At 42.9% G+C, this 25,903-nt stretch overlaps 1 protein-coding gene across 1 annotated transcript; it reads left to right on the forward strand.

Annotated features, from left to right (window-relative positions):
* The first annotated feature begins 6,408 nt into the window (after positions 1 to 6,408).
* On the forward strand, positions 6,409 to 25,684 carry MGT4 (magnesium transporter 4). The gene is made up of 6 exons (XM_086523624.1): positions 6,409 to 6,815; positions 6,899 to 7,153; positions 7,230 to 7,358; positions 7,445 to 7,623; positions 7,715 to 7,943; positions 24,967 to 25,684. The coding sequence occupies exons 1-6, from the start codon at positions 6,453 to 6,455 to the stop codon at positions 25,246 to 25,248; spliced, it is 1,437 nt and encodes a 478-aa protein (XP_086379750.1). The 5' UTR covers positions 6,409 to 6,452; the 3' UTR covers positions 25,249 to 25,684.
* Positions 25,685 to 25,903: the final 219 nt, after the last annotated feature.

Genomic DNA, 25,903 nt, shown 5'->3' on the forward strand with positions numbered 1-25,903 from the left:
ATACTCTCCCACACACACATACACACACATTCTCTCATTGTGTGGAGTGCAAAATGCAAGAGCTCCATCTCCTTCTCCAAGCTTGTGGAGAAGTGGAGAGCTTACACCAACACTCTTGGCTATGCAATGCAAATCTTTACCTTGGCTGACATGACGCGTTTAACGTTGCATCCAAGAGCCATGCTTCAATGCTTAAGATTTCCATCTTCTTCATCTTCATTACTATGCTATTATGATATGCTAAGCAAGAAGAGTGATGATAAGTGAGGAACTATTTCTTTCTCCTATGGAATGTTTCTTCTTCCTCTTCCCTACCCTCATTCCCCGCTAGCTCTCTCCACCTTCGAAGGTGTTTGAGGCCTTGGGACTGAGGCTTGGGATAGTTAATGCTTTTTGCAAAGTTTATGTTAAGCTCATGATGCATGAAGCTTTCCATCTTCATAGCATCACCAAGGTCACAAGGAACACAAAGATTGTATTGTAACAAAGTCTCTCTTGATGGGAGAAACTATGATACAAATGCCTTTTGGAGGGGGGACCGGCTCCAAGTAAATCAGGTCCTCAACTATTGTCAGGTTCTCTAATACTCTCTCTCTTGCAAAAGTATTGTTCATGCCAAGTTAATTAAGTACTATGTTTATGTTGCTACCATCAATTAAGTTCACCCTCTATGTTCTCAAAGTGATCTCACAAAAATGCTCACCTTAATTCTCTTAATTCCGCTATTCTTAAAGTTCATAGGCTGTTCCCATTACAGATTAAAAAAGAAATTATTTTTCAATAGTGCTTTGACTAGGATATAAACGTATGTATTTTATGCACAAGTATCGCATTAGTGAATCTAATCCCATTTGTAGTAACACAATCTACATGAGATTGTAAGGACAGTTCTTGAGCTTACAAACTCCCCATGATCAAATCCATATGTAAATCTACTAGCTAACTAGTCAATGCAGTTGTTCCCCCATAAGTACAACAACCTATGTGGCACGTGTGCGAAGAGAGAGAAGGAGAAGAGGAGAGTAGGCACAAGCATTTGGGGGAAGCACACAACACTGTCAACTGGAGTAGTGTGTGTCTCTTTATTACTTTGTATATAAGAGAATGTAAAAGGGTTAAAGAGTTAGTGAGTTTAGGGGAAGTGTTCGGCCCGACACATGGCCTTTACCCAAAAATCTCCCAGGACAATGTGGCCATAAGTGGTGACTAAAACTAGTATATATGTACAATTGTGAAGCATGGCGTCTTCACCCTTGGACAAATCTGTTCACCCTACACCCATTAACTTGATGCAATGTGCAAACCGCTCTGTAGCTAAGCTCTTCGTAAGAGCATTTGCAAGGTTGTCATCAATGTGGACCTTCATAAGCTCCAAATGCTTATACGTCAACGCATCCCAAATGAGATGATACCTCACCTCAATGTGTTTTGACTTGGAGTGAAACACGAGATTCCTTGCCAAAGCAATGGCACTCTGACTATCACAATGCAAAATTGGAACCTGTTGAATAACTAGGTCTCTCACTAAATGTATCAACCATATAGCTTCCTTGCTAGCAACAAACACTGCAATGTACTCAGGCTATGTAGTGGAAGAAGACGTACAATCTTGGAGAGATGATCTCCAAGAAATGGCTCCTCCTTCAAATATGAAAACGTAGCCAGACGTACATCTCCTACTATCTCTGCAACCCGCATAATCTGCATCTGTGTAACCAACAGTAGATGCATCACTATTATCAAAGTGTAAACCCCTGCTTATTGTACCCTTCAAGTATCTAAGGATGTGTTTCACCGCTATTATCCGATGTTGCTTGCCAAGATTAGCCATATACCCGACTAACCACTCCCACTACAAATATAATGTCTGGCCTCGTAGCTACCATAGCATACATAAGACTACCTACAGCCAAAGAGTATGGCATACTTGCCATTTTTGCTCTCTCAACATCTGACTTGGGAGAATCTTCCTTGCTAAGTTCCAAATATGACGGTAGTAGGGTACTCACTACCTTCCCCCCTGCATATTGAAATGTTGCAAGACTTTGTGGATATAGGATTCTTGAGATAACTCAAGAATGCCTCTTTTTTGGTCTCTCTTGATACGCATACCAAGAAACTAATTTGCTTCTCCCAAATCTTTCATAGCAAAGTTTTTGCTCAACATTTGCTTCAATTTGACAATCTCCTCAATGGATTTTTCTGCAATGAGCATATCATCTACATATAGAATGAGAATGACCAAAGAACCATCACTTAGTTTCTTTGTATACAAGCAATGATCCTCTTGACTGCTTCTAAAACCCTGGGACCACATAAAAGCATTCAACTTTTGATACCATTGCCTTGAACCCTACTTCAAGCAATAAAGTGCTTTATTGAGTTTGCATACAAGCTCCTCCCTGCTAGGATGCTCAAGACCTTCAAGTTTCTTCATGTAAACATCCTCTTCTAGATCCCCGTGAGGAAAAGTTGTCTTCACATCCATTTGGACAAGCTCCATGTCCTCTATGGCTACTAGGCCAAGCACTGCACGCAATGTAGTCATCTTGACCATGGGTGAGAAGATTTTGTGAAAACCATCTCCCTTTTATCCCTTAGCAACCAATCTAGCCTTGTACTTAGGCTTAGGATCATCATATGTACAGGCCTGGATCGTTGTGCGCATGTGGAGAGCAAGAAGCAAAAGAGGAGAGTAGGCACAAGCATTTGAGGGAAACACACTTCACTGTCAAGTGGAGTGTGAGGTGTGTGTCTCTTTATTACTTTGTATGTAAGAGAATGTGAAAGGGTTAGTGAGTTAGTGGGAGTGTAGGGGAAGTGTCCAGGCGGCCGGCCACATGGCCTTTACCCAACACCTTGTAATGTAAAACATTTAAGTAAAGAAAACATAATAATAAATTTTGCTCCTGTAAAAACTAGGCATGGATTACGCTTGGGTGCAATGCAAGCTTGAAACGTCTAGGTTATACACACTTTCTTTACAACTTTTTGCTTTCTAAGAACCTTAAAAGTGATACGAGTGAGCTACAAGGTCCAATGACTAGAAAAAATTGAAAAGCCCACAAAAAGAATCTATCCTGATGAGAGTAAAACGTGCCCTGAATCCCAACACAAAGATTGGAAAATTAGACCACTATAACCTTGATTACTTCTATGGTAAGGGAAACAAAAAAGCCTTTAGTCGATGAAAGTGGTGAGAATTGCACTAAGTAGCAGGTGTCCACAATTTGGGCCAAAAGGCACCAACAAACTCCAATTGCACACACTTACAACTATGCCTTTTCACCAACTGTGATTGTTTCTTAAAAATTCAAACTTGCTCCAAACCCAAGGCAAAAACTCTAAACTGCACTAGACATAAACAATAAAATTTATGACTTAACTGCACAGATATTGTGGACTCCTATTGTAAGATAGAAGTGATTAGTTTTGTAGCACGAGGACAACCCTTTATCCCACCATTTTCCTCCTCAGATATGTTTTGCACCAAGTTTTATGATCGACAATCAAGACTCCTTGCTCCCTCTAACTATGACAACATGTAACTCTCTCTCTCTCTCTCTCTCTCTCTCTCTCTCTCTCTCTCTCTCTCTCATGTTGTACGAGAAATAAGGGAAAATTGACTAGTAAGATGTGTGTCTCAAAGATGGGTCCGCAATATAGAGATTAAATGGCCGAGCTGAATGGCAATCTGAAAACAACTACCAAAGTCGGTTAAGGAGTAGGGTTTAATCAGAATGATCAAGTTGCAACCCTTTGCTCTATTCAATTACCCCCGTTAGTAGCCCTCGGTTGTATATTGAGTGCTATGGGACACGACTTGCTTCTTCCCAATGCTCATCAAGTCCCAAGCTGAGCTATTATTGTTGCCTATTAGTTACTCATCCGCTTGTGTTTCACAACAAAAGATGAGGTGACAATAATCACAACCAATTGCACTCCAAAATCTATCCGAACACGTACGACAAAGGCCCACCAAGCACGACTAGTTCCTATAACCAAGGCAACGGAACAATTTACTCCACAACTGGTTTTTCAACATTGAACATGGAAGGAACGCTTACTTGAAGTGTACCATGAGTTGCCTATGAGGGTTGCATGCTCCAAGAGACCAATAGAGAGAGCTAGAGAACGGCTAGCGGAGATAGTTGCCAGCTACCAAGAGAGAGAGCGACAATCAGAGAGAGAGAGAGAGAGAGAGAGAGAGAGAGAGAGAGAGAGAGAGAGAGAGAGAGAGAGAGAGAGAGAGAGAGAGAGAGAGAGAGAGAGAGAGAGAGAGAGAGAGAGAGAGAGAGAGAGAGAGAGCGGGGGGTGGGGACACTCGCAAGAATGGCCACACCAGCATCGAGCACATAGAACTAGGTCAAACGAGAAAAAACATTAGACCCCTCAAATAGTAAACACTCCAAAGCAATATAACACTGTCACGTGTATGAACTTTTTGAGGTGCCCTTTAAGCTGTGCCAAAACTTACAACTCAAAAGTGCAAGATGCCAATAAGAAGGCTTCCACATGCTGAGTTTGGAAACTCACCGAAAAAATTCATAGTAATTTCTCACATGCACTAAAATGTCAAAGGTGGTAGCAGAAGGTGCAATGAAGACAAGAACTGGCTCGCAATCTGGTGGACACCTTGACTACGATCTAGAACACTCCCAATGCCACATACAAGCACAAGCAACCTGTGAGAAGAGAGATCATTAAGGTAGAAAGAGACAGGACATATGAGAATGAGAAAACGAGAGAGAGAGAGAGAGAGAGAGAGAGAGAGAGAGAGAGAGAGAGAGAGAGAGAGAGAGAGAGAGAGAGAGAGCAGAAGTCGACACACAATAAAAAACAATGCTATGATCTTATTAAAGTCTATTACACATATATAAAGCTTGAAAACTTTCCATGCAAAAACCATGCTAAACTATACTAGTAACTGGCCTTGTCTGCATGCTATAGGAACATATTCCCACGGGTTTGATCGAACCAGGGCTTGGAAACCCAACACAAACATCCAACATAAAAGAACACACATCGATACTAAGACTACAACTATTACGGAAACATCAAGAGACCCTACACCCAAGCTCTGCAAGAGAAGAACAAGGTGCTACTGAAAGCCACCAAATAAAATTTTAATCATGTCCGTTGTACATGGAACCACGAGAACTCAAAGAAAGTAGTATGCGCGAATAAACTCCCAAGCTGGCTCCACATCCTCCTCTGAAGGGAGAACACCCCAACCATGGATAACTGTCATGACTTTCCAATAGTCTCTACTTGTGTAACTTGATCACCTGAGGTAGGGGTATCCGAAAGGAAAATATACATGTGAAACCTGGAACTGAAACTGGCATCTCCCCACTTTGAAGAATGCTCAAGCTAACTGTAAATGGTTCCTAGTTTAAGAAAGACCACTATATACATGTACAAAGCAACATGTTAGTCTAAGGATAAGGGAAGTAGGTGTGTGTTGGATGGTACTCTAGAGGGACATAAACTCTTGTTGAATCTTCAAATGACACTTACACAAATAATAAGAATGCACACAGTAAATAAAGATTGAATCAAAGAATTAATACAATCTAAAATCTAAGGACATATTAGACATATCAAAATTGGAACATGAAGATCATGCCGTTGTAGACATAAGACCATGTCCAACTTAACGTAATAGGATTTGTGAAAAACAAAGCACAAGCTCTCTCTCTCTCTCTCTCTCTCTCTCTCTCTCTCTCTCTCTCTTAGCTTTTCTCTTCTAGGTTGTTGTTTACTCCAAAAGAGGCTAACGAAGCACTGTAGTTTCTTCTTCATCGTTTTTTTAGGGAAAATTACCAAAATACCCCTCTAATTTGAGGAAATTCCCAAAATACCCCTCAAATTTCAAAAATTCCCAAAATACCCTTGTATCTATTTTGGTTGGAATGTTTAAGATTTTCTAATCTTCATTCGTTTTTGACAATTGAGATCCGTTTTTGAGTGCTCAGCATGTAATTTGTCATCCGTTACCATCGCAAAAAAAGAAATTATGTCCAAAAATAATGAAGCAATTCATCTCCAAAGCCTACGTAACCAACTGAAATTGTAGTTTTAGCATCTTGTACGATAGACAATCACTCTTCTTGTGAAGACCTACAAAAAAATTTATTTTTTGAGAAATTCAGTCTCACAACCAGGGGTATTTTGGGAATTTTGGAAAATTTGAAGGGCATTTTGGGAATTTATGACAAAATATCGGGGGCATTTTGGGAATTTTTGAAATTTGAGGGGTGTTTTGGGAATTTCCTCAAATTAGAGGGGTATTCTGGTAATTTTCCCTTTTTTTTTTAAAGTGTGGGGGAAACTGCTTTTCTACAGCCAAGTAGACCTCTTCGTTTATTAGAGACCGTGAGTTTACGGGGACCGCATAGTGTAAGTTGAGCTTCAGAAGAAAGCGCAGGAAGCGCATTGTTGATGAGGCGATGAGGCCTCGGAAGGTGGTAGGGGGAGGAAGGAAGAACGATGGCGGCGAGGAGCGGGGCGGGATACGGAAGAAGGCTCTTGGCATGCGGGCTTGGCTGCTGATCGATGGCAGTGGGGGCGCGCAGGTGGTGGAAGCGGGCAAGCACACCATCATGCGCCGCACAGGCCTTCCTGCGCGTGACCTGCGCATTCTGGACCCCATTCTCTCTTATCCGTCCACAATTCTGGGTCGGGAGCGGGCCATCGTGGTCAATTTAGAGCACATCAAAGCCATTATCACTGCGCACGAGGTGCTGCTTCTCAACTCCATGGACCCCTTTGTTGCTCCTTTCGTCTCGGAATTGCAGCGACGCCTGCTCAAGGTTCAAAGCTATTCACCTTTTTGTATGCTACAATACTTAGAATATTCTTCCATCACTTACGAAGCCTTCTGTTGTGATCCAAGGAGCCAGGCAGTGCAGATGGTACCCTTAGCGACCTCGAGGGAGAAATTGGAAACAAGTCCTCCCCCCCCTCAAATGCTCTCAGAACCAGGGCTGCAGCCTATACACACGATACATCTTCTCCCTTGACCTGGAAAATCCCTCCGTTAGACCAAAAACATGAACATGAAGGCCCAATGGGTCCCAAAGTTTTACCTTTTGAATTTTGTGCACTCGAGGTTTGTCTTGAAGCAGCTTGCAGCTCACTTGAGTCAGAGGTACCTTTGGCCCATTCTACTGAAATAGAGAACATCGTTTACATGGTGTGTCAATTGTACTTATCGTCTTCTGCAGACCACAATTTTAGAGAAGGAAGCCTTCCCAGCTTTGGATGAGTTAACCAAAAAGATTAGCACGTTGAACTTGGAACGTGTTCGACAGATAAAAAGCCGCCTAGTAACCATCTCTGGTCGTGTACAGAAAGTAAAAAATTGAAGTTTCCATCTTTCCTAAATTTCTAAATCCTGGGTTTATCACTTGAGAAAGTGCATTGTTTTTATGCTTTTCAGGTCAGAGACGAGCTCGAGCAATTACTTGATGATGATGGTGACATGGCAGAGATGTACTTGACTGACAAATTGATGGGCCAAGCAGATGGACATTCTTCACGAATGTCATTAGATGGTATTGATGATTTTACCAACCAGCTTGAACCTGATGACGATTTCCCAGAGGTGGAACATGATACGTGAGTAATAAATCTGTAGCTTTTTTACAAAGTGAGGTGCAGAGTTAATCAGTACTTTGGATCTGTAAGCTTGTTTGGTATTTGAGGACAGGGTTCACGTGGCTGGAGGCAATGTCAGGGAGTCACAGAATGTGCGGTCTGCTCCCACAGACAGGCAAGGTACTACAGTAACCAATGATCCTGGAATGGACAGCGAAAGCACAAACAGCACAAACACTAGCAGCAGTGGGCATTCTAAGCATCTCGATGTTGAAGAGCTTGAAATGCTTTTGGAGGCATACTTTGTACAGATCGATGGCACTTTGAATAAACTTTCTGCGGTTAGTTGTGTTTGCCTCCTCAATTTTGTCTTTCTTATTTTAATTGCAAATCCTCCATGCATAGTCAGAACATTTTTGTAACGTTTGTGTGATGTCCAGTCTGTGTAGAGTTCAGACTTTTGCACGACCTCTCTTCTGACACTGTACTAGAGTCACACATGGATGTAATTTTCTGGTCTTATAGGTCCTTTTGGCCTTTTGAAGACGTTAATATAACATTTCATTTCATTTCATTTATGGGAGTTGTAAAGTTTTTCCTTGTGACTTGGATTCCTCATGTGGGATCAAATTTCATGATTGGAGTTCCTTTGAGAAACTCCAAGACTTTGTAGTGGTGCTCCCAGATCTACTACTCTCTCTCTGGTGTAGCCATGGTGCCCGATGTTCAGGGGCACGCGGGTGTTTACAAGCTCAGATTGCCTCAGCGTGCTGTAAACTGACCACTCTCTCAGTGGCCGGAGGGGGTGCAACAGTGGTCCTTTGAAAGAATTCATTAAGTTGTGTTGGTCGGCCATTGGCAGCTTCTGCAGAAGTGACTCTGTGCTGCTGTATCTCAAGGAGGCAGCAACCGAACTGGCGCTGGTCTTTGGACTTTGGCATAGACTCTGTTGGTCTGAAATAATGCCTTGTATCTGCTCTTGATCTCCTCATAAGCTCTTCATCTGCATACATACTGCTCTCTCTCTATATCCTCAGTACATAGTCGGTATATCCTCTCTGCTCGAGGGATGTGTGCAGCTCTCCCCATCTGAATCTTTAGCTGATGTGAGCTGACCAATGGCTACCCATGTCCTGTAGGATGTGTGGCATATAGACATCCATGTATCTCAACCTTTGGATGAAGCCATCCTCAAGGATGGTCAGAAAGTGGTTGTGGTCTCTGTGCCCAAAACCAATCCCTGCTAAAGTTATGGTTCCCCAAAAGCTCTACTTATTATAAAACTGATGCTCCAAAAGTATGTTAAGAGTTCAAGCATCTCTCTAGATTCGTATAGTCGGTCCCAATTTCTTCGAGGGACAAGTGTTAGGGAGTGAGGGCTGTTTTGTGGTTGTGCCCGACCAGTGTGAGGCTGTCTTCTCTTGTCGGGTTGGGTTTAGCCATGTTTAGCCTTGGGTTTTGGCTTGGTTCCATGACTGTGCAGGCTCTTGATGCCCTAGGTATTTTTCTCCCAATGCACTTTGTTGCTTACTTTCCTATTACCCTATTAATTTCCCATTTTTTACCTTGCCATGGGCTGGGAGTCTGGCTGGGTTGGGGAGCTTCCTTGGAGAGGTATATAGGTAAGGAGGGAGGGGGGGGGGGGGGGGGGGGGGGGGGGGGGCCCGAGAGGGGGACGCCCTTCCTTCGGTTGCTGTTGCTAAATTGGCTTTATGTGGGCTTTGCACCCTGAGTTTGGGAGTAGATCCATGGATCTAAGAGTGGTAGACTCTCAAGTTGGGATCCGGAAGTTGAGATTCCCAAGGAAGGACTTCGCGTCCAAGAAAGGAGAGTTGTTCTGCAGGAAAAGGACTTTGGGACTAGAGTCGGAAAAGAGTTGCAGGGATGCTATGCCCGGAGTCTAGAAGGTGAGATCCAGAGGCGAGAACCTTGGTTTTCGAGGATTCAGAATAAGGAACGAAAGTTCCTTGGAATAGGGTGTTGCCCTAGGAATAGGAAGCGGAGGCTTTCAGGAAACATCGAGTCTTATTCTAGAACGAGCGTGGTAATACATTTGGTTCAAGTGCTTGTATAGACTTCTCCCCAGTAATAAAGATACTTTTATGGGGGGAGGGACCAACTCATCTTCTGGTCCCAGTACTGTGGCGATCTTCTCTCTCTCTCTCTCTCTCTCTCTCTCTCTCTCTATATATATATATATATATATATATATATATATATATATATATATATATATATACCTTGGCTTCAGTATTAAGTGATAGATTTCATTTCTGCGAGTATATTTTATATTGTTATGCGCTCCTATTTGTGACAGTGTTATCAGAAAATTTGTCTTCTCTCTTTCTCCGTAAAGAAGGACGACTCGGGGAAGATACAGGAAGAAGCCATGATGAGCCAAGAGGGAAGTAAGTAGGCAAAACCCTGAGTCCTATAGGAAAATTTCGCAAAGTTGGGATTTTTTTTTTTCTCTTTGCAGGAAGTCGACAAGACTTGGGAATTCTCTGAGAAGGTGATTGTTACGATTGTGACTATGTTGCAGTATTACATCTACTCCTAGTTGCAGATACACAAACTGCCATGCGAAGGAGAACCCCTACGCTTGGATGGTCACGACCCTTCGCTCAAGAGACATGCCTCTTCGCCAAAAGACACACTCCTTCGACAACTGGTTACACCCCTTCGCTCTACGGTTGTGACTCTTCGTTTAATGGTTGCAACTCATTGCCGAAAGGATGTCTCTTTACGTCTAAAGTCGCGTCTCTTCAACATGAGACGTGTCTTTTCATTTGTCTCTTCATCTCCTATATAAGGAGCCTATTGTACTCGGTTTTCAAGCATTCATTCAATCAATCAAATACACATTCAGTCTCTTGAGTCTCAATTTGATCTTAAGCATGAAGTTTTAAGTCTTAATTATAGGATTAGCACCACTCCTCACAATGGTATCAGAGCAAATTTTTTTCCCGGGACCCGAAGGTTGTGAACTACACTCTCACCCTAGCCGCTACACTCTCCCCCCTCTTCCAGAGTTGTATGGAAGCAGAAGAACAGTGGTATACACACATACGATGAGGTAACTTAATTTTGTTTTTGTTCCTATTAAATAAATACAGAACAGACTACGGATGTGTGTACAGCGTACCTGAAGAATTACGGGCACCCTTTGGTCGGGTTGGACCTCTTCACCCTCAGTGTTCGCCTTTCTAGTGGAAGACCATTGCGATCGGACACCTTCCTGGCGGCCGATCGCACCCTTGGGCTGCAGATTGCCTGGCAGGGCACCCTTTCCCAATCGACAACCCAAACGGCAGTGTAGCAACTTCTTTTACGCTGGCTGAAAATTCAACCTTAGAGACTTAATTTTAAGTTTTGTGTGTTGCACCTAATTAGGTGCACAGCCAAAGTGGGTGACTTGGTATAATTTTAACCCAAAGGACACTTTAGAAAAAGAAAAAACCAACGTAATACAACCCCAGCGAATGGCTTCTCCAGCGATCTGCAATTGCTGCGCTATCTGCTAGCCCGCCTCTATGCACTGTCTCTTTCCTCGGGTGTAGTACCTTCTGGGCGTCTTCCTTTGTGCGCAACATGGCCGCGAACGACTTAGATGTGCCTATCCCATTTCTCTCGTATACAAACGAGATTCCAAACACTATTCTCCCAGGAAAAACCCCTGCACCCGAAGTGGTAGTCCTTTCCAATTCCCCGACTCTAGAGCTCGAACCCGTTTCCGACATAGTTTCAGCTCTCGAAGTACCCGTTCCAGAACCTGCCGCTGCACATGTTCGAGTTCCCTTTGAGGCGTAACCATGCCGAATTCTCAGGACGGAGGTCGTCAGTCGGAGGACGCCCTCGCTCTCATCAAGGAGCAGATGGCCACACTTTCCACAAGCCTCGCATCACTCCACACTCGCTTGGATCAGATGCAGACGCAAAACAATTCTCGGAGTCGTCCTACAACTTCTCGAACGACTAATGCAGCTTCTTCCACACCTTCTTCCGAAGCTTCAGTGGATGAACCAAACGAACCATATTCAACCGATGAGGTAGACAATCGCGAACTTCAATTACTTTATAAAATTTTTAATGCGGCACAGAAGAAGTAACTGGATGTTAAACTGCCTGAGCCTTAAAATGGTCCCCGCGATAAGCGTGTGCTGGACCAATGGCTGTTCAAAATGGAGGTTTACTTATCAAACACAGATTTGGTCGAGAGTAAAAAAGTTGCACTTGCTAGTTCTCTGCTCAAAGACACAGCATTTCTTTGGTGGCAACGACGGGTTGCTGATGGTAAATACACATCTTCTTGGGACAAATTCCGGCGTGCAATTCGCAAGGCGTTCGAACCTGCCAATGCGGATTTTCATGTCCGGTTCTCTCTTCGCCGCCTGAGCCAGACAGGTTCCTTGGCCGCGTATATCACAGAGTTTCAGAGACTAACTTTGGAGATAGAGAATCTCAACGCCTCTGATAAACCACACAGTTTCATTGACGGGCTTGAACCAACCTTGAAGGACGATGTACACAAATACAACCGTATCACCTTGGATGCTGCAATTGCCTATGTGGAGCATCTTGGCGATAATCGACACCCTACAAGGAATTTTTTTCCTTGGTGATAGATCTTCAAATAGCACTCGCTTTTCACAACGGAATCGCAAAGAAAGCTATAGCCAAAATCAACAGCAACAATCACAACAAGCAACCGAGCCTTATTCAACTTCAAGGTTCTATTCTCGTCGACAATCTCAAAGCAGATCTTCTTCAAATCCTCCACTTGATCGTGGTAAAGGTCGTGATTTTTCTCAAGATCGGCGTTCTCATACTCAGCAAGGCTCTTCGTCAAATGTTCTTCGACTTCAAAGAAGGATGGATTATGTACAATTTGCGATGGTGGCCATAAATGGTATCAATGTCCAAAGAAACCAAATCCATCTAATTTGAAAAGAAATTCCAACGCGGAAACATCATCGAATTCTGAAAAACCAGCTTCTACTCAAGATAAAGGAAAATCTGTGGTCAATATTCATGTCTAGATGGATACGACTATTCTTATGAATCATGCTCAATGTGGTTCTTCACTTTTGGAGCCTCTCTCAAGGCAAGTTTTGAGCCTTCTTGAAACTCTCAATGGTCGCTCCATCAATGTTTTGGTGGACAACAGATGCTCGAATAATTTCGTCAGCACTCAGATAGTTCAACAGCTTGGCTTGCCAACTCAGAAGACATCTCACTTATATGATGTGGAATTAGCAGATGGGTCAATTTTAACTTATGATGAGACAGTTCGACGGTTGCGGTTCGATATTCAAAATTATGCAGATCAACTAGATGTCGAGGTCATGTCTTTATCTTATTACGACATGGTTCTTGGTTAGCATTGGTTATTCCGGTACGATCCAACAATTAGCTTTCGAGGACATACTATTAATTTGTTCAAAGATGGACGTGAACTGATTCTACATGGGCTTTATCATGCAGAACGAGTGATTCAAGTCTCACGTGTACAAGTCAAAGAGCATGATACAATGGATTATGAAGCGAATATGATCTTCGATGCAGATGCAAAAATTATTATTGATGAATTTTTGAGTTCATTAAGTTCTTCTGAATCAATTGAGGAAGACAAAGATGATTTCAAGCAAGAAGTTTTTTCAAGTGATACTTTGTTACCAGGCAAAGATAAGGACATAGTTGCAGATTTTGAGTCCGAAGACGATTATGCTTTCTTTGATTCTTTGCTGGATGATGATATGCCAATTGCAAGTCATGAAGTGACAGTGTCTTAAAATGATTCTGAAGAATTTTGGGATTCATTATTGGAAGATGATTACAGTCTCAATCCAAAATCCTCTCCAATGATTCGTAAGGATGAAGTTACCCTCTTTGAAGAATGCCTTGAGAAGATTTCCCCTTCGTCAAATGTTTCGCAGTTATCGAAAGATCTTAAACCAGAAATCTTATATCGCATGAAGGATTTTGAAGATCAATCTCTTGTTGCAGTCAACCTAATTATGTCAGATTCCTCTAGAAAGTCTTTGAATAAATCAATGACATGGGATTTAGCAATCAAAGCAAGAAGGTTTCGCAAGAGATTTCAGATAACTCAAAGACTGAATATTTTGGAAGATTCAATGCTTTTCCAGAATTCTATCAACATCAAAAGTCATTTCTTTTACACGGGCTCTCATTTTAAATGGGAGGGAATGTCACGACTGTGACTATGTTGCAGTATTACATCTACTCCTAGTTGCAGATATGCAAAGTGTCATGCCAAGGAGAACCCCTACGCTTGGATGGTCAAGACCCTTCACTCAAGAGACATGCCTCTTCGCCAAAATCCACACTCCTTCAACGACTGGTCACACCCGTTCTCTCTACGGTTGTCACTCTTCATCCAATTGTTGCAGCTCTTTGCCGAAAGGATGTCTCTTTACGTCTAAAGTCGCGTCTTTTCACCTTGAGACATGTCTTTTCATTTGTGTCTCTTCGTCTCCTATATAAGGAGCCTATTGTACTCAGTTTTCAAGCATTCATTCAATCAATCAAACACACATTCAGTCTCTTGAGTCTCAGTTAGATCTTAAATATGAAGTTTTAAGTCTTAATTATAGGATTAGCACCACTAATCCTCTTAGTGACAAGCATGATGCTCACGAACCTAGAGAATCCGAGGGGTAGAATGCTCGAGATCCTTCAAAACCTACAAGTGAGCCAAATTCACTAGTTGAAATTCAGAGAAATCTAAAAGAACTTTCCCCATCATCCACACACTCTTTTAGAATACCCATGAACATCAAGTCCATAACCATAGCCAAGTAATCCTGTCATTTTGGGAAGGATATAAAGAAGGTCTCTCAACCTGAGAACACCCTAGTCAAGTTTGATACTTTTGACGCAAGGGAAGATGTTCCGAAAGTTATTGCTTTCATTCGACAGTTTGAAGTTGCCTTTGCAAATGGTAATCTCTCAGAAGCATCGAAGATGATGCATGTGACAAAGCATCACAAGGGGATTGCGAGTACTTGGTGGTATACCAAAGCTCTGCAAGGAGTTCAAAACCAAACTTGGATTCAATTCAAGGTGAATTTTCCGACAATTTTAGTTGCCTTTGCAAACGGTAATTTCTTAGAAGCATCGAAGATGATGCATGTGACCAAGCATCACAAGGGGATTGCGAGTACTTGGTGGTATACCAAAGCTCTGCAAGGAGTTCAAATTAGGACTTGGATTAAATTCAAGGCTGAATTTTTCAACAGTTTTTTTTCCTCTACGCTTTGATGAAGGCATTAGAGAATATTGGGATCGGTTTTCCCAATAGAGCCTGAGTAAGTCACAAATTACGTGGACAAGTATTGGTTCACTCTTGCAATCCACTCTTGACTCTCTGGAGGAAGAAAAAGATGAAGAAATTCAACGAAGGACTTTTCTTCGAACTTCGTAGAAGCATGCAGATATTTTCGCAAGATACTTTGTAGTGGATGGTGAAGTCAGCAATACAGGCTGAGAGTGTACATCCTAGTGTACATAGAATCTAATCCCCGCAGTGGGATGGGAACCATTGAACACAGAAGCTGCAAATTTTTGTTACTTCTCCTCGAAGGATACGCTGCTATTTGACAAAGTTTTGGAGCAAGGGAATTCAAACTAACTCCTGAGATTTGAACTGAAAATTCTGTCACGGGGCACCATGTGCCAACGGAACAGAACAGACTAAACAACTTTAAGCACTTCAAATAACACTAAACTGAAAGAGATGCACGGCACACGAGATAGGGAGTGGTGGAGTTCCACCCCAAGAGAGCACTGGCCCCAAACCTTGGCGTCCCTTCTGGTATTTCTTTATATTGCTTCAACTCAGTACAAGCGGGTACTCTACGCTCTGCACCTTCACTTGGAAGCGTGCCAGAGAATGAGCCCTTGGCTTATATTTAAAGGCCCTTGGCCATGAAAAGCAGTTACATGAAAAGCTTTCAAACTGAAAAGCATTTGGTCCCAAAATTTGGCATGAAAAGCTGCCAAGGCAAATTACGAAAATCCGAACAGGTGCCACGTCAGCATAGTCAGCGCAAAGTGCGGATGTTCGTACAACTGTCATGTCATCAACAACTTACACAAGAGTGTGACTCGTGAGAGTGTGTGGTCGTCGTGCTTTATTTTAATATCTTTAGGTTCCCTAGGTCCCATTGGACGGGGTCCCATAAGTTGGTAGGTCTTTTCCTTCTTCTACTTCTTCTTCTTCTTCTTCTTCTTCTATTGCTTGTTTCTTCTAGGGTTTAGGCCCCTCGGCCAGGATCTGCAGGTTGGCTCCGCTCTTCAGTGGCTTGACACCTCAGCAGTTTGCGATATTCCCCCTTCTTGAAAGAAAGTAATCGTTCGCGATTACAACATATCTGCAAAACAAATCAAGTTAGCTCAAAAATTTCCGAGGGACAATAAGTTTTCTCATTCTTGATTGGAGCTCTTGATATCTTGGGTTGTTGGAGTCCCATACAAATCTCATCCAATAAGGAGTCTCATTCCAAATTGGAGCTCTTGATATCCTGGGTCGTTGGTTTCCTAGAAAAATCGCATTCAATTAGGAGTATTCAGTGGTTGGCACATCACAATGCAACACAAATGCTGCTACAAGACATAGAAACATAGAGCCGTTGATGAACACTCCCCTTGCAAATAACCATCCAGGTCTGGGCCATTAGCTGTTCAACGATTCCCTCATCACTCCTCTCGCAAATAACTTAAAAAGGTCCGGGCCATGAGATATAGAGACCTTTTACAATCAAACGTCCCCCAGACCACAGCTTGCGTCGTTTGGAGGTGCTGAGAGTAACCATTGCTCAGACTTCTTAATACTCCCCCCGTAAATAACCACAAGGGTCCGGGCCATGAGTAACAACAACAATACTCTCCTTGTAAATAACCACAAGGGTCTGTGCCATGAGTAAAAACAACACTTTTCAAACATTCAATACTCCCCCCACAAATAACCACAAGTGTCCGGGCCATGAGTATGCGCAAGCATTCTCAAACATCATTTCTCATTACTCCACCTGGGAGTAAATCACCAAGCATTGAAACTAGTATTAAAACCAGAGTCAAACATTTCAAATCGGCACCAAGACAGGTTTAAAACAGATACCGTTCATTTTAAACAAATTCCAAACAGGGTCATTAAACAATTTCTCAAACAAAGTTCAAACTTAAAAGCTATCTCAACATTAGTCGAGCTCAAAAAGACGACTGGTTGTCCACCTCGAAACCTGCACCAAAATCAGGGTTAGATTTCTTCCATAAGGTTGTAGCCGACCGCGGCATGGTCCATAAGCTCTCGAATAGTCGAAACAAGCCTCGATGATTTTGGTTAGATTTCTTCCATAAGGTTGTAGCCGACCGCGGCATGGTCCATAAGCTCTCGAATAGCGAAACAAGCCTCGACAGACAGTGTTCCTATGGTGATGATGGTAGTCCCAACTTATAGCAATCACACTAGGTCTCCAAGGTTATCTGCACGAGAAAAAACACTATTGAGTTGTAATCTACTAGGGTTTCTGTGGCAAGCATTTCAGGATACCCCACTCTGCGAGAAGCTGCACTCCGAACCAAGATGTCTGAAGGCATATAACTTCGGCCCAAAAAAATTACTTGAAAGCTTGCAAAGTCCTTGGGAGTGTGCGGCTCGGTAGCTTTAGACATCCACCACTGCATGGCAATGCCTCTGAGAAATAAAAACGGTGGCTCGAGAGATCTTTGATTCTTCTGATTAAATCACCATGGCTTATGCCCTGTAAGACAAGATGGAGCGCGCCTGATGGGCGATGTAATTAGGGTGGGAGTGGCTGGTAAGTCCGAGGTCGGCACACGGAAATTCTTTACTAAAATTTCTTGTAAAACTTGGAAGCGCCATCTTGCTTTGTCGGTCTCCTCTTTGGTAGGACCGATATGCTTTCAGAAAAGCACACACCTGAAGCTTTGATATCACTGTCAGGGGGCACCATGTGCCAACGGAAAAGAACAAACTGAACAACTTTTAAGTACTTCAAGAGAACAAACTGAACAAATTTTAAGTACTTCAAATAACACTGAACTGAAAGAGATTCACGACACATGAGACAGGGATGACAGAGTTCCACCCGAAGAGAGCACTGGCTCAAAACCTTGACGCCCCTTTCGGTATTTCTTTATATTGCTTCAACTCAGTACAAGCCTACCTACTCCACGCGTTGCACCTTCACTCGGCGGCGTACCAAAGAATGAGCCCTTGGCTCATATTTAAAGGCCCTTGGTTATGAAAAGTAGTTACATGAAAAGCTTTTTAACTAAAAAGCATTTGGTCCCAAAAACTGGTGTGAAAAGCTGCCAATGCAAATTACGGAAATCTGTACAGATGCCACGCCAGCACAGTCATCACAAATTGTGGGCGTTCGTGCAATTGCCACGTCATCAACAGCTTACGTAAGAGTGTGAGTGTGTGGTCGTCCTGCTTTATTTTAATATCTTTAGGTTCCCTGGGCCCCATCGAACAGGGTCCCATAAGTTGGTAGGACTTCTTCTTCTTCTACTGCTTCCGCTTCTTCTAGGGTTTAGGCCCTCCGGCTGGGAGCTGTAGGTTGGCTCCGTTCTTCAGTGGCTTGACACGTCAGCAGTTTGACAGCCCTAAACTTGATCAAAGTTACATCTTTGAGGAAATCATAAAGTGCGTTTTTCTTTTTTCGCACTAGGGATGCATATGTCTAACCTCCTAGGACCAAACACTCTCGAGTGTTTATGAGAGTAGGATCAAGTTGGAACATTGTTCTATGAGATGAACTGGTTTGCTAAACCATCCGGAAGGTCACCAATTCATCTGGTATCCGGTAGTTCCCCCATAGATTACCTACTATTGTGGGTGGACATGAAGATTGAATTATTCTGAGATTTCAAGCAAAGAAAAGTTTTTACTTAGCTTGAGTATCCTCTACGCCCACACCCCCTAGCCGCCGTTAAGGGAAGATGTGTAGTGCTTTTCGCACAAGTGAAGGAGCACTCTCTTTATGAGGAAAGGAGAAAGAGCCGGCTATAGCCTGTGCTCGCGGAATTCCAGATTTGAAATTCCAGTCTATTTGATGAGCGGGTTTGCTCTGGAACCAATTCGAGGAATCATCTGGTTGAGCGTGTTCGCTCACGAAAGGAAGGAAATCTTTTGAGTTCACAAAAGATGTAATACAACATGAGTATTATGTACACTTTCGGGTACATGGATAACTCATAAAGATACAAACCTTGTTGTCAAGGTGAGTCGACTACCAATCGAATGAAGTTACTGAAAGCAATGCTTTATAGAACTTCCAATCATAGTGACAACCCGAAACAAAAACGGTAGAAATGGAAGTAGAAAAACCAGAGTTATCAGAGTTTTGACCGAGTGAAACAGTCAAGAAATAAGGATTTTTTGTTTTAAGAAAAAACCAAGATAAAATACTTAAAACAAGAAGTCAATGATCATATTCTACATAACTTTTGAATTTATATAGGAAAAGCTCAAAACCTTCAACCTACGGTCTACCAATGACCACTTTGAACTTTGAAGAAGGTCTGCAACGTTAAAACAAAGACTTAAGAGACATGTAATTCAAAGATAGTTTTCAATGTCATAAAAGACAGCCATATATTAGACAAAACAGGTTGGCTGGAACATTAGTTGTCTGCCCTCAACTTTTTTTGGGAATTTATTTATCACTCAAGAAACTTCGTTTCTTCCGCTCCGAAACTCCCAAAAAACTCCGTTCCGTTTCTTGGGGCAAGAAATGCTGTTTTGTGTCACTATGCTTCCGATTGTACTCCTCTAGGCTTTTGCAAGAAGCCACATTGAGCCGGTGCCAATCTATCATGACATCGGCTTCAAATTCATTTGACAGCCATGCAGATGCAATCGTTTGCTTGAAGTACACCCATGTGGTGGGTGCTTGTCCTTGCATCAACAATGTCGTCCACCATGAATGCGCATTTCCTTGCCTTTGTAAAATTCCCCTCTGCATAAGCTGTATCAAACTGTTGGAGGAAAGTAAGAGCCTTCTTCTTGTACTCAAATCCGCTGAATGTATCAAACTTCACAGCTGCACCACCTTCTTTGTATGGTTTTGGCTTTTCCAATGCTCCCAAAATATCATAGGGAAGTGTTTGCAACATGGGCACTGTAATAGGGATCATCGGCGCCCCTTGGCCACTGACATTCCAAGTCATTGATGCCATATTTGCCTGCTGGTCGGGAAAACCAGACATGCCAAAATTGCCCTATGGCACCCCAAACTGGCCTAATTGCATTGAAACCCTGATTGTAAGCCGATATTGCCATACATGGGGTTGGACATCATGCCTTGCATAGCCCCAAAGACTGTTCCCGGCATGTACTGCTGGTTTCCAGGCGCATAACCAGCCATGCTTTGAAACACAGATCCACCCCCGAAATACCCAGGATGTACCGTGGGTGGTGAAAAAAGCTGAAGCATAGCCAGGGAATTAACTCCCTGTCCATTTAATGCAACATTTGGACTCTGAAAGGTGGCTCTCTGAACTGGTAAAGCGTGTGGAATTGGCGTCCTAACCACCTGTTTGTGGACAAAAGGAATTTGTCTCGAAGCCCCAATTGACTCCGAAACATGCGAGGGCTCCCTGCCCTACTTGGATGCATAAGGGACCCGAGCTTGAGCCTCGACGAGCTCTACAACATGAGAAAGTTTCCTTGTCTGCTCTGACACTGGAGGAGCTTGCAGAATTCCATGAACCTGGGATTGTGCACCGACCAAGAAAACACATTCACAGCAGCAACCAACTGTGTCCTAAACGCATCCTCATCTAGTCATAAACCCTTGAACTTGTGGAGCATTCACATCAACAAAAGGTACAGACAATGGTGGCCGTGAACTCTCGCCAACCTCAAACATTGGAGGAACAGCCTTTGAAGAGGAACTATAAGGTGTAGTGGAAGTGAATGTTGAACTTTGCTCAAGATGAGTGCTCCGACCTGTGCTCAAGGTTCCTTTTACTTACGGAAGGGAGAGCCTTCCGTTCCTTTAGTGAGAGAGTGCAAATGATCACAAACAAAATGGCAAACACTGTGAATGAAGGTGTTGAGACTGAGAGATATAGAGAGAAGAATACGACACCAAATGTTGTCAAACCCTCCTTTGAAGGCCCCACTCTCTATGGCAAGAGCGGTCTACTATTGATTGCACAAATCTCTACAATGCTTGGACTTGCCGACAATGAGGACGACGACGAGATGGGCTAAAATCTGAAAATGCTAATGGCTGAAATCTGCAAATCTTTATCTGCTGAATTCTGACTCTATGTCGGTGACGATGTCGATGGCGATTATGCGATGACGACGCACTGAAAACGAAGATGCTGAAATCTGCGTTTTCTGTTCTGAAACTGCAAACGCTCTTTGATCTGACCGTGCGGCGAGGATCTGTTGCGGGAAGGTGAGATCTACGAGGTTCGGGACTTGCTCTGCGGTGTCTTGATGCTGAAAACTGAAAACGCTGGTCTAGATCTGAGTTCTGTCGCAGTGAATCTGTAAAACGCTATGCTTGCTTGCTGATGCAAAAACGCTAGGGCTGAATTCCGTCCTGATGCAAAAGCGCTAGGCTTCTGCTGGTCCTCCTGTCGCCGGGGCTGATCTGCCATGCAAAAACGCCAGGCTTGGTTCTGCCATGCAAAAACGCTAGGCTTGGTTCTTGATGAAAACACTAGGGGAGTCGTGTTGGGGAGTCTTGCTGAGAAGGTGCCTGCTGAACACCCGGTTCCTGTTGCCTCTTCTGCCAGATTGTGCTAGCGTTAGGTTTTCTTATATACATGCATGGCTAAATTTTGCCCTACCCAGTTCCCAACAAAAGTCATTAAAAAATAAAAAGTGAAAAATGTCAAAAATAGGGAAAATAGGTCTATGCATTGTAAAAATGCTCCTGATGGGTTCTGATGGTAATCTGATGATCATGCTGTGTGCAACCAGAGGATATGCATCTACTGTAAGTGTCTGGACATGCACGGTCTGCGAACAGACTCACAAAAGTGCCAGATCACTACCTTATCTAGGCTGACTGAACTGAACTGAATCCATATTATGAAGTAGCTTGTCCACGTACACATAGGGTTAGATGTGCACGTGACAGGAACCCTCTTCCCTGGTGTCATTCATCCTATCAGCCATAAAGTTCCTGTGCTTTGTGTCTTTACCAAAAACCAACTAAGGCTCACGTCTTGAGGAAAACGTGATTCTGTCCCGGCGATGGAACCATGAAACTGGCCCGTAGAGTCTCTAAAGGGCGGTAGACTTTGGCTTTCACTCGATCTTTATGTTGATTAACTTTACCTGTACTTAAGGACACAAAGCAATTAACGAATTAACCCACGGCTCGAATTCAACACTTCACGACTAAAGCGCGGGACCCAAGTAGATAGCGACACCCTGTAGACCCCAAAGACTAGGGCATCTTTCAGTATCTCTTTATTCTTATTAGAAACAAACGATCTAAATGTTTTCATTTAGGTGCAAACTCTAAACCTGCAGAAAAACACGGTAGGCTGTAATTTTCTGTTCTGGATCGTTTTGAGCGGAGTGAACACATCTACGCGTGTCTCAGGTGCTCGGGCACGCAATGGGGCAGTTTCCCTTTGAATCGGACGAGTTTTGACACGATAAAGTTCTCTGTTTTTGCAATCCTTTGTGACAGAATTGTTCGTACCTGTGGGGGATTAGCAATTAGCTAATCCGGTTCTTGTACAGAAGGCTCTTGGCAAACGCGCATAAACCCCCCAAAATTGTACATAGTCATCTGAGAAGCCCAACTAGTGGGGCATTACCATATGTGCAAAGGGGAGAGAGAGCTGCGTGAGAGCAAATCATCGCGCTACATGAGACAGAAGGCAAGCTTTCCATTAAAGCTGTAATCACCTACACCCACTACTCACACATACACTGTAGTTCACAATGAAGTCTAAAAATTAGCCCCCACTCAAAAATGGGTGTCCCCTCTTTTGGAGAGTGTGTGTGTGTTGGACTACAGGTTGCTCTCCTATTGCCATGTGTCACTTCACTCCTTTTGGTTTAAGATGATAATCTTATTCTTCTTGTTTGGACAAGCAACGAAGTTGAGGTCATATATTGTCAAGTTTGGATCTTTGTACTTCTTTGGTTAATTGCAGCCTCTTCTTCGTAGGTTTGTAGTAGTATTCATTTTTCGATTTCGTATTTAGCTTACGTTAGGACTCAAGAATTTGTTCCTTTAGAAGTTGTTGTGTGAAGTTTGATTTCTAGGATTAAGTTTTTAGATGTCTTGTCCTTTTTTGGTTAAAGTTGAGTACTTGTTTTAAGTTTTAGCCAAGCTAGCTGTGTCAACTTATTTTGTGTATGCCTTTCTAAAAACATCCTTAAGTTAATAATGTTTTGTTTTATCTAGTTTTGTTTCGTAGGAGCCTAAATGACTTTTATTGAGCCTAGCCACCCTTCTATTGCTCGGATTTCAATGCTGATCACCCCGACCAACTTGTGGCGACATGGCCTTCAATGTTGCGGGTGAAACTCTCTGCAGTCGGCCGTTTCACACTGGCCATACAATGTCCAGTCATTTGCGACTTCAACAAGGGGGTCCGAAAAATTAAAGGAAAATAAAGGGAAAGAAACCAACAACTAAGGTTAGTGGTTGTCACAACCTCGTGAAAGAACCCCATCTTCATTCAAGTGCTTGTCTCATCTCTTGTGCACAGTTCTAACTCAATTTGGAATACCTTTTGACTAATATTCTCTTTTCGATGCTTCTGTCACCCACCATGTGACGCATCAAGAATACCCATCACTTAGTCCTTTCTCACCGAGCTTACAAAACAACAAACTCCTTCGCGATGCTCTATGTCACCCATCCCATGATGCATTAGAGACGTCCGTTTCGGACGGTTGAATATTTCTTCTCGATGCTTTATGTCACCTCCGATGTGACGCATCAGAAGTACTCGTTCTTGGTTGCTCTACAAATATTCATGTTCACAGTGCTCCCGTCAATTCTTTGAACGACGCACTCAAAATATCTGTACTCTGATGTCTGAAGCGAGAAAACCCTCTCACTTATATATCCAATAATTCCTTAGAATAATATTTCTTTCAGATACAGCTAAATTAGCAATAGAGTTCTTCACATTAGCATGATGGTGTGCAACAACATGATAGAGCTCAGAGGGGCCAGAGTCAGTAGTTGGAGGTGATTGAGCAGAGACGGAGACAAAGACAGGCAGGTGAACATGGACATGTACAGCCTGTCTTTGCTTACAAAAGGGTAGCCCCCCGATAGACCTCTTGAGGAGCGGTTACCAGATCCAGATTGAGAGGATGTTTCAGAGTAGCTGGACAAACAGACAGAGCACGAGGCAGCCTGAGGCACCCTAGGATAGGTTAGTGCAACAGCCTTTGGACTTTTTTGGAGATTCAGTTGGAGGTGTCTCTTACAACAAACATGATTGGGGAAGAGTAGGATAGTGAGTCTCCTCAGTTAGTTGAGGAGTTTGATTATTCAACAGGTTTTGTATCACTGGCAAAAGTCCCTATATCCATGATTTTGCATGCTTATTTCTTTTGTGTGGTCCATGGAGATATAGAGAGATTTCATTGAGGGGTGGGCCATTGTGTTGGCATGTTTTCCTTGCAGCTGTCTGGCGCGAGATTTTTCATGGTCTAGAGAGATCACCTATGATTCTGTTTCAGAGTGTTGACTCTACATGATATCTCTGGAGGCTGTCTAAAATATCCTGCAGGAGCAGACGATGGTGGAGGCCAGCTATAATGTGGACATTAAAGATTTGTATGAGAAATAGATCAATGATACCTTGCGAAAGTTGGTTTGATCAGAGAAATGTTCATCTTTGTATCTTCCCTTGGCTTTGGTGATGGAGGACAAATGGGTCCCTCCTCCTTTCTTACATTTTGGTCGTGCAGTTATTTTGGGAATGTATGCGGATGATTTTGGAGGCACAACACATGGGTTTTACAGTCCCTTGTCTTTTTGAGCTGCTACAGGAGGTTTCTTACTACGGGTAATTTATATCATTTTTGTAGCTAGCATTGGTCTCTATGGTTTGCGACACCGCCGAATAGGGGAAGAGCTTTTGGCTGATTTGTGTAGGCTTCCTACAGCTAGATAGAGCTTCTATGATTTATCTTATCCTTTGATGTATCCTACGGTTGTATGGGTATCTTATATCTCTGAGAGTTTTTCCTATATTTCTTGTATATGAACGTTTTTGTTCGCGCGCGCGCACACACACACACACACACACAGAGAGAGAGAGAGAGAGAGAGAGAGAGAGAGAGAGAGAGAGAGCTCTATGTTGCAGCTGCGCGATTATGTGGATGATACTGAAGATTACATCAACATTATGCTTGATGACAAGCAAAATCATTTGCTTCAGATGGGTGTCATGCTCACAACAGCAACACTTGTTCTCAGCGGATTCATTGTTGTGACTGGAATATTTGGCATGAATATCGAAATTGAGATGTTCAACTCTGGCACACTAGGACAGTTTCTGTGGACTATCGGTGGATCTGCGGTTGGATGTGTCCTAGTTTATACCCTGGTTATTGGGTGGTGCAAATGGAAGCGTCTACTTGAATAGTGGAGGACAGCATTTTTTTTCCACATGCATGGGTGGACGAGGTTTCTGTGCTGAGGTCCTTGCTCTTCCAATGGAGTGATGTGTAAATTCCTCGTGATCTCATACAACTGAAGAGAGCAGTTCAACCTGTTCGCAGTGCGATTCGTAACATGGTAATGCTCTGGTGTTAAATTGCATGAGAAGTTCTTACGGACAAAGTCCCCTTGCGTGGGACTTTTGTAGAGAGTGTAGGGAGTAGTTGGGCTTCCTTCATGTGCATATGTTCTTCTGATTGATGTTAGAAGGCGAACTGTCTTTGATGGAACAAGAGCCGCCTGCTCTTGCAGATATCGTGAAGTTCGTAAAAATGTAATGATATACTCACAGTTATAGAATCTGTCTACGTTTCAATTATACTCACAATTATACTTCAACAGGGAACCTGTTTCACGTTTCACATGTGGGATGCACTACATTTATTTTATGATATGCTCAAAGTTTTTCTAGTGATGATCAGAGCTCAAGGATGCTCATATTGTCTGTCTCTATTTGTAAAGCTAGTTTGTCATAGAACTTAAAAGGCTTTAGTTTCATGGCCACTTAAATTCATCGAAAGATAATGATGAGACTTTTGACCTTTGTGAACAAAGATATCATAATCTTGAGATAAGAGTAA

Source organism: Adiantum capillus-veneris, chromosome 1, assembly GCF_014529385.1.
Source record: "Adiantum capillus-veneris isolate H3 chromosome 1, ASM1452938v2, whole genome shotgun sequence".
Taxonomy (NCBI): Eukaryota; Viridiplantae; Streptophyta; class Polypodiopsida; order Polypodiales; family Pteridaceae; genus Adiantum; species Adiantum capillus-veneris.

Coding starts and splice junctions, on each gene's coding strand:
- MGT4 (XM_086523624.1), top strand. CDS start 6,453: ATGAGGCCTCGGAAGGTGGTAGGGGGAGGAAGGAAGAACGATGGCGGC. Junction 7,154..7,229: donor GCAGCTCACTTGAGTCAGAG/GTACCTTTGGCC, acceptor CGTCTTCTGCAG/ACCACAATTTTAGAGAAGGA. Junction 7,359..7,444: donor TCTCTGGTCGTGTACAGAAA/GTAAAAAATTGA, acceptor TATGCTTTTCAG/GTCAGAGACGAGCTCGAGCA.